This window comes from Trichechus manatus, unplaced genomic scaffold (assembly GCF_000243295.1).
Source record: "Trichechus manatus latirostris isolate Lorelei unplaced genomic scaffold, TriManLat1.0 scaffold00276, whole genome shotgun sequence".
NCBI lineage: Eukaryota > Metazoa > Chordata > Mammalia > Sirenia > Trichechidae > Trichechus > Trichechus manatus.
In genome coordinates, this window is record NW_004444212.1 from 1,287,388 (window position 1) to 1,297,085 (window position 9,698).

At 38.6% G+C, this 9,698-nt stretch overlaps 1 protein-coding gene across 1 annotated transcript in view; it reads right to left on the reverse strand.

The window, feature by feature from the left end:
• The window catches only part of PFKP (phosphofructokinase, platelet), a 98,857-nt gene continuing 89,159 nt past the window's right edge, over positions 1-9,698 (reverse strand). Inside the window, exons 21-22 of the mRNA XM_004390026.2 lie at positions 1,158-1,260; positions 1-811 (exon numbers count right to left, since the gene is read on the reverse strand). Of these exons, the coding sequence (XP_004390083.1) occupies positions 664-811; positions 1,158-1,260 (251 nt within the window). The 3' untranslated portion in view covers positions 1-663. The remainder of the gene's footprint in view (positions 812-1,157; positions 1,261-9,698) is intronic.

The window sequence follows — 9,698 nt, forward strand, 5'->3', positions numbered from 1 at the left end:
TAGGCATTTAGGTTGTTTCCACCTTTTGGCTATTGTGCATAGTGCTGCAGTGAACACTAGTGTACAAGTCCCTTTTTGAGTCTCTGAAGTCTTCTGAGTATACATCTAGGAGTGGAATTACTGAGTCATACAGTAGTTCTATTTTTAGTTTTTTTAGGAACCTCTACACTGTTTTCCACAATGGCTGTACCATTTTACATTCCTGCCAGTAATGGGTAAATGTTCCAGTTTTCCCACATCCTTGCCAACATTTGTTATTTTGTTTTTTTTTAATCTTAGCCATCCTAGTGGGAGCAAAATGTTATCTTACTGTGGTTTTGATTTGCATCTCTCTGATGGCTAAAGATGCTTAGCATCTTTTCATGTGTTTGGTTGGAGCTTTAGCCAAATGCTTAATTCCACTAGATACATACATTTTAAAACATGACGCAAAATACAAAGTGCAATGGACAACTAAAAAAAAAAGTGAGTGCAGTATATATTTTATTTTTTTATTGTATCAGAATATGGATGATATTGGTGCCTGATACTAAGTAGGTATTAATGTCAACAGTACTTGGTCAACAATGCTTGCATAAAGTGCCAATAAATAAACGTTTCAAAAACATCTAAAGCATCTAGACATACAGTATAGCTCTGGAGTCAGGATGAACATGTGGGTGTTTAAATCCCTGCAGATTCCTCTTGAGGATGGAGATGCACATGCTCGAGCTGGCCAGAATCAGAAACATCGTAGCTTGCTTTGTACTTAGCCAAAATTTTCATTACAGGCCTCAGTTTCAACCACCACTGTTCTTTGGGAATTCTGTGCCTGTGAAGGGAGAAAAAACAGCAGTAACTATTACACCTGTTGCTGTAAGAACTTCTGACTCCCTCTGTTACTGTGGCTAGCATGTAATAATCTATGCTCTGTATACAGAACATAGTGTTTGTGGAGTCCGCTAAATAAATTATTATAAAGCAATTTCCATAGGTTAACCATTCTGTTTATATTTCTAAAAATTCTGCCCTGTTTCTAAAGGTCTAGTATTTTTTAACTTGGCTTCAGAAAGGCTAATCTGTTACTTAAAATAGCTATTATAGTGCAGTCCCTTTATGTTTCATGCCTCCCATTATCTTATCAGCAATAAGACAGAATGTTTAATTTGTTTACTTACACGAAATCCGTGTCCTTCTTTAGGTCTGCCACTGATTGAAAAACAAGGTTTCTTTTGCTTATTCCCAGCACACAGACTGAGTCATCAGTTACAAACTTTCTTCCTATAAGAGTAAAAAAAAAAAAGAACTAATAATAATACTTCATGTTGAAATTGACAGATAAAATGGCATATGAAAGAAAAAAAGGTGAGGAGAGAAGAAGAAAGGTTTGCTAACGTTAGGGAACAAAATCACCTTGGGGACATTAAAAATTCAGATTCTTAACCATCCTGGAGTGGAAGCAAAGGGAATTCACATTCTTAACAAGTATTATTGATAATTCTGCTGGGGTGGTGTGGATTAGGAGCCTGGGTGGCAGAAGCAGTTTGCAGTCATCTAGATTAGTAGCTGCTAATCTAAAGGTTGGTGGTTCGAACTCACCCAGTGGCTCCACAGGAGAAAGGACTGGCAATCTGCTTTCGTAAAGGTTACGGCCAAGTAAACCCTATGTAGCACAGTTCTGCTCTGTAACACGTGGGGTTGCCATGAGTCAGAATCGATCAGGCAACAAGTTTGGTTTTGGTGTGGATTACATTTGAGAAGCGGTGTTCTCTAGTCACTGGGTGACATCCACTAGCACAGATATGTTAATAAGACATCACTGCCCAGTGGCCTCTGTTTCCTCCTGCAGTTGTTACCCTTTAAGCATCCTCGAGTCCCTTTAGGATGAGGGAAGATGAAGGCAAAGGGGAATAACTGCCAGGCTGTACTGGAGGCTTCCTTATTTCCTGCAGTCACCGTGAGGGGAGCTACTTACATGCTACTTAGCAGCAATCCTGCCACCAAATGCAATACGCCATTCATGTTAAGAAGCTTTTTTCACAGTTTGTGCTGAACAAATACTTCACTAAATACTGGAATAGGAATATTGGCTTACATTTCAGAAAGAAGAAGTCCAGTTAGATTTTAAGGAGCTTATGCTCGTGAGAATCGTAAGACCCTTTTAAGTGTCATCAAGATAACATGAAATGTCCACAGGAGTCAAGGAGAAAGTATAAAGTCTATCCCCCACCTCGCCCCAGTAACACAGAAAGCGGAGTCCCTGGGTGGTACAAATGGTTTAAGTGCTCGACTACTGGCCAAAAGGCTGGCAGTTCAAACCCATCCGGATATGCCTCGTGAGACAGGCCTCACAATCTGCTTCCCAATGGTCACAGCCTTGAAAACCCTATGGAGTTCTATTCTACACACGCGGGATCACCATGAGTCGGAATTGACTTCACAGAAACTAACTACAGCAGCAAATATAGAAAGCTAATTATCTGGATTGACCAGCCTACTAGATATATCTAAAAATAATACAAAAACATAAAAAACTGCCCACCTACTCCCCAGATCAATCTGTCCTCTGTGGAGGCAGTAAGTTGTATGTTTTTGGGAGGAGAGAGGCTGATGGTGGCCTAGTCTGGATAGTACTGTTGAGGAGTCTCAGGACAGGCGTGTGCAATGCCAACGTGTGTGGTGACAACAGTCAGAGCACTAGTGGATAATGAATTTAAAAGCTTACACGGAATACTTACAAAAATTGAGCACATACTGGGATATTACTAAGCAAAGATCATCATACACTTATAAACAACTCTTGGGTCAAAAAAGGCATCATAAGAAGAACTTTGAAAATATTTTGAAGTGGCTAATAACAGGAAATTTATAGCATTAAATACATATACATACTATGAGAGGCTGAAAATTAATGAGATAAGCGTCGATAGAGAAATTGGGAAAAGAAGAAAATAAATCCACAGCATAAAGCAGAAATTAGTGTAGAAAACTATTAGTAGAAAGAATCAAAGCTAAAAGTCAGTTCTTTGAAATTACTAAAAGTAAGTTGAGATTATTTACACTACCGTTCTTGTACATTGAATGCTGTTTGTAAGTGAAACACTGGAAATTTTATATGGTTTACCCTAATCAAAACATCACACATCTGGTATTACTGACCAAGAAAAATGAGGAGGGAGAAGTTGAGGTAAAGATATTGGCACAAATAACCAGTATTATGGGGGACTAGAAATGCTGCAAACATTGAAAAGAGGTATATTATGAAAAAACTCATGCCAATTTTTTTGGAAAATTTAGATGAACAGAAAAATATCTTACAAAACTGATTCAAGAATGAAAAAAAAAAAAAAAACTATGACTAGTTCTATAAACATTAAAGAAATTCACTCAGTGAAATCTTCCCAAAAAGAAAAGTTAAGGCCCAGATGGACAGTTTTACAGGTGAGTTCTATCAATCTCCCCCTGCAAAAAAAAAATCCAGTCTTAAAAAAAATTATTTTCAGAGGGAAGATCCTTACTTACAAATGTTCCTGATCACTGATATAAAAAGCCTATAGAAAGCAATTGTAAATTAAATCTAGCAATGAGGAAAAGATGGTACGTTATGACCAAACAGAGTTTATCCCAGGAACTCAAGGCTGGTCTTATCATGAGAAAAAGCAAAGTAGTTCACCACATTAATAGATTAATGAATAAAAATTATATAATCATCTCTTTTGACAAAAACTAGTTTATAAAATCCCCCATGAGTCTGTCAGTTTGTCATTCTGTGGGGGCTTGTGTGTTCCTGTGATGCTAGAAGGTATGCTACCGGTGTTCAAATACCAGCAGGTTCTTCCATGTTTCAGGTTTCAGCTGAGCTTCCACACCAAGACAGACTAGGAAGAAGGACCTGGTGGTCTACTTCTGAAAAGAATTAGCCAGTGGAAACACTATGAATAGCAGCAGAACATTGATATAGTGCCAGAAGATGAGCCCCTCAGGTTGGAAGGCACTTGAAAGACAACTGGGGAAGAGCCGCCTCCTCAAAGTAGAGTTGACCTTAATGATGTGGATGAAGTTAAGCTTCTGGGACCTTCATTTGCTGATGTGGCACAACTCAAAATGAGAAGAAACAGCTGCAAACATCCATTAATAATTAGAACATGGAATGTTTTAAGTATGAATCTAGGAAAATTGGAAATTGTCAAAAATGAAATGGAATGCATAAATATTGATATCCTAGGCATTAATGAGCTGAAATGGACTTGTATCAGCCATTTTGAATCAGATAATCATATGGTCTACTATGCTAGGAATGACAACTTGAAGAGGTATGGCACTGTATTCATTGTCAAAAAAGAACATTTCAAGATCTATCCTGAATTACAACACTGTCAGTGATAGGACAATATCCATACGCCTACAAGGAAGACTAGTTAATATGACTATTGTTCAAATTTACACACCAACCACTAAGGCCAAAGATGAAGAAATTGAAGATTTTCACCAACTTCTGTAGTCTGAAATTGATCGAACATGCAATCAGGATGCATTGATAATTGCTAGTGATTGGAATGCAAAAAGCTGGAAAGAAAGAAAGAAGGATCGGTAGTTGGAAAATATGACCATGGTGATAGAAACAATGCTGGAGATGTCATGATAGAATTTTGTAAGACCAACGACTTCTTCATTGCAAATACCTTTCTTTAACAACATAAATGGCGACTATACATGTGGACCTGGCCAGATGGAATACAAAGGAATCAAATCGACTACATCCGTGGAAAGAGACAATGGAAAAGCTCAATTTCATCAGTCAGAACAAGGCCAGGGTGGACTGCAGAACAGACCATCAATTGCTCATATGCAAGTTCAAGTCAAAGTTGAAAAACATTAAAGTTCAGGAGACCCAAAGTACGAACTTGATACATCCCACCTGAATTCAGAAACCATTTCAAGAATAGATTTGATGCGTTGAACACTAATGAGCAAAGACCAGATGAGTTGTGGAAGGACATCATACATGAAGAAAACAAGAGGTCATTAAAAAGACAGGAAAGAAAGAAAAGACCGAAAAGGATGTCAGAAGAGACTCTGAAACTTGCTCTTGAACATCGAGTAGCTAAAGCAAATGGAAGAAATGATGAAGTAAAAGAGCTGAACAGAAGATTTCAAAGGGCAGCTCCAGAAGACAAAGTATTATAATAAAATGTGCAAAGACCAGGAGTTAGAAAACCAAAGAGGAAGAACATACTTGGCATTTCTCAAGCTGAAGGAACTGAAGAAAAAATTCAAGCTTTGAGTTGCAATATTGAAGGATTCTGTGGGGAAAATATAAAACAATGCAGAAAACATCAAAAGAAGATGGAAGGAATACACAGTCACTGTACCAAAAATAAGTGGTTGACATTCAATTATTTCAGGAGGTAGCATATGATCAGGAACCGATGGTACTAAAGGAAGAAGCCCAAGCTGCACTGAAGGCACAGGTGAAAAACAAGGCTCCAGGAATTGACAGAATACCAACTGAGATGTTTCAATAAACGGATGCAGCATTGGATGTGCTCACTCGTCTGTGCCAAGAAATGTGGAAGACAGCTACCTGGCAAACCACCTGGAAAAGATCCATATGTAGGCCTATTCTGAAGAAAGATGATCCAACCAAATGTGGAAATTATTGAACAATATCATTAATATCACATGCAAGTAAAATTTTGCTAAAGATAACTTAAAAGCGGCTACAGCAGTACATTGACAGCGAACTGCCAGAAATTCAGGCCAGATTCAGAAGATGACGTGGAACCACGGATATCACTGCTGATGTCAGATGGATCCTGGCTGAAAGCAGAGAATACCAGAAAGATATCTACCTGTTTTTTACTGACTGTGCAAAATCAACTGTGTGAATAACAAATTATAGATAACATTGCAAAGAATGGGAATTCCAGAAAACTTAATTGTGCTCATGCGGAACCTGTACGTAGATTAAGAGGCAGCTGTTTGAACAGAACAAAGGGATACTGCATGGTTTAAAGTCAGGAAAAGTGTGCATCAGGGTTGTATCCTTTCATCATACTTATTCAATCTGTATGCTTAGCAAATAATCCAAGATGCTGGACTATATGACAAAGAACAGAGCATCAGGATTGGAAGACTCATTAATGACCTGACTTATGCAGATGATACAACCTTGCTTGCTGAAAAGTGAAGAAGACTTGAAGCACTTACTGATGAAGTCAAAGATGACGGCCTTCAATATGGATTACACCTCAACATAAAACAAAAATCCTCACAACTGGACCAATAAGCAATACCATGATAAGCGGAGAAAAGACTGAAGTTGTCAAGGATTTCATTTTACTTGGATCCACAATCAACACTCATGGAAGCAGCAGTCAAGAAATCAAAGGACACATTGCACTGGGCAAATTTTCTGTAAAAGGCCTCTTTAAAGTGTTAAAAAGAAAAGATGTAACCTTGAAGACTAAGGTGAACCTGACCCAAGTCATGGTGTTTTCAATCGCCTCATATTCATGCAAAAGCTGGACAATGAATAAGGCAGACTGAAGAACTGATGCCTTTGAATTGTGGTGTTGGAGAAGAATACTGAATATACCATGGACTGCCAGAAGAACGAACAAATCTGTCTTGAAACAAGTACATCCAGAATGCTCCTTAGAACAAGGATGGCAAGACTTCATCTCACATACTTTGGACATGTTATCAGGAAGGATCAGTCCCTGGAGAAGGACATCATGCTTGGTAAAGTAGAGGTTCAACAAAAAAGAGAAAGATCCTCAACAAGATGGCCTAACACAGGGGCTGCAACAATGTGCTCAAGCATAACAATGATTGTGAGGATGGCGTAGGACCAGGCAGTGTTTCATTCTGTCATACATGGGGTCACTATGAGTCGGAACCAACTCGATGGCACCTAACGACAACAACAGTTTATAAAATAAAATATCCTTACATGATTAAAAATATCAAATAATGAACACCTATCAAAGACCAAAGCAAATTATCATTCTCAATCATGAAACATTGAAAGCATTCCTTATTCTCCTTAAGGTCAAGAAAAAGCAAGGATTTCTGCTATCACTACATCTACTTAAGATTTCACTGGAGAGATTAGCCAGTGCAGTAATACATAAACACCCACAAAAAGTATCAAGGAATAAATTAAAAGTTCATATACAGATGATATGAATGTATATGTAAAAAAAAAAAAAAAATCTGCAAATAATTATTAAAATTAAGCATAGAAAAGTCACTGATTAAAAAATCAATTTATAAAAATCAATTGTATTTCTACATAACATTTATGTTTCTTAAAACAATCAAGAACCTAGAAATATATTTAACAAAAGATATGCAAGATCTTATGAAAAAAAAACAATGCTTTAATAAAATTAATAACAAAACATCTAAGTACGTGGAGAAAGATACAATCTTTAACAACTGGAAAGCTCACTATTGTAAAAATGTCAATTCTTCTCCAAATGATTTATTGATTAAATGCAATCCGATAAAAAATCTAACAGATTTTTGGTGAACCTTGTCAATCTGATTCTAGTATGTCTATGACAGTGCAAATATAAGGCCAAAAATAGCTAAAACGAAGAAGAACCAGGTAGAAGGACCTGCCCTACCAGATATCAATAACTATTTATAAAACTGTAGAACATTGGCAAAGATTGATAATTGGCCAGCAGACCACATAATCCAGAAACAGTCCTATAAAATTATAGCTAGCTGGTGTATGATAGAGATTATACTGCAGAGTGGGGGAAAAAAAGGATTTTTCAATAAATGGAACCCCAATAATTGATTATTCACATGGAAGAAAATAAAATTACGCCTTAACATTCATAGCAATTCAAGTGGATTAAAGAAATAAATGTAAAAGGAGAATATTTCGGCAATATAAAAAGCTCAAACTATAAAGGTAAAGGCTAGTATATTTGATTACATTAAAATTAAGGCCACTTGATAAAAAAGACAACTCAAAGGCAACATGGTGCTACAGGCAGAAGCACCACGCTGTCCCTCCAGAGCAAAGATCTGAAAAACCAAGCTAAACAGAGAAAACAGCAATCCTGAAACCCTAAGCATCAAATGAAGAGAGAAAGAACTTAGCCAAGCACCAAATGGAATAAGAAACTAACAGAGAACAGAGAGCGAGGAGACATACATGCAGCGGTCCCCTATCAGCTAACGCAGCACAGATCTGCCATCTTGGATTCCTATCAGAGACCAACGAACAGGGGGTACGAGAAAGCAGCTTCACGGAGCTTCCAGAAGGAGACAGAACAACTGGTAACCAGCGATATATGCTTTCCCATCCCCCACACTTCTTCACACCCACTCAGCCTCCTCTGCTTCCTGCAGCCACAGTCTCTTGGCCGGGAAGCACCAGCTGCTTGGATTCCACCCGCCCTCACTGGCTGACTCCCTCAGTGCCATTTGCTGGCTGCTGGTGTTGCTTTTTTCCACTTCTTTTGATTTCTTCCTTACCTCTCACCACCTCCTCCTCCTTTCTCTCAAGTACCTGGTTCCGTGTGCCAACTTTGCTTCTTCCTGAAAGGCTGTGAGACTCCACCTGAATGTGAAACTGCTTCTCAGTCCTTGTTGCCATGCTGGTGGGATCCTGGGGCTGTTTGTTTGTTTTGAATTGTTTACTTGTCTTCTTTTTCTTTTTTCGAATTGGGAGCCCATTCTAGCCAGGCAGTACTGTGCAGCTTGGGACCTACCCTCTCAGTTTGCACAGAAGCACAGAGGGATCCCTGAGAACACTTCTTTTTTCTTTTTCTTTTTTATTTTTTTGGGGGGTTTTCTTGTTCTTTTATTTTTCAATTTGTTTTCTTTTTCTCTTTTTGTCTTTTTTTGTTACTGTTTCTCATCTCTCTATACCTTCCTTCTCTTCCTCATCCTTGAATACCTGGCGCTGAGTGACACGTCTATGCCTTCTAGCCAAGCTGTACTTCACTGCCTGGAAGCGACTTTCCCAGACCTCACAGCCACACTGGTGGGACAGCGAAGAGCTTTGCTTTCCTTCTAATTTTTATTTATTCATTTCTTTTCTTTTCTTCTTCCCCTTTTTGTTTTTTGCCATTTCACAGTCTCTCATCTCTCCATGCCAAAGACAAGCTCCCCTAGCACTCTTTTTTGTTTGATTGTATGTTTCTGGCTCCTGTTCCTCTCTCATCTCGCCCATACCCATCTTAACCCCACACATCACATTCTCCCTACTCCATCCTGCCTACCTGCACAGTATGCTTAACATCACACCACCAAGCAGCCCAGGCACGGCCTACCAGAACCTCCCCTGCATTGATTACCGGCCTGCTCTGGTGGCCGTAGTAAGTGCCACAAAAAACCCATCCCACCCACTCCTCTTCAGCTAGACCTGCCGTGCTGTACCATACCTGAGTGACTGACCCTGCAAATTGGAGAAGGAGGTGAAAACTACCATGCCCACAGATGAGCAAACAACAAACAACACACAGACCGACTGCTCAGAAATAGCCAAATTAAAAAAAAAAAAGACAAACAAATCTACAATCAATAAGAGAGAAAAATAACTACTGAATGCCCTGAAGACAGCAGACAATATCAAAACATTTACAAAAACAGGACAGGATGGTTCCAGTAGGCGTCCAAAATAAAACACCAGATGACTTTCCAGTAGAAGAAAAGGCAGTAGAACTACCTGATAGGAAATTCAAATCCCTAAT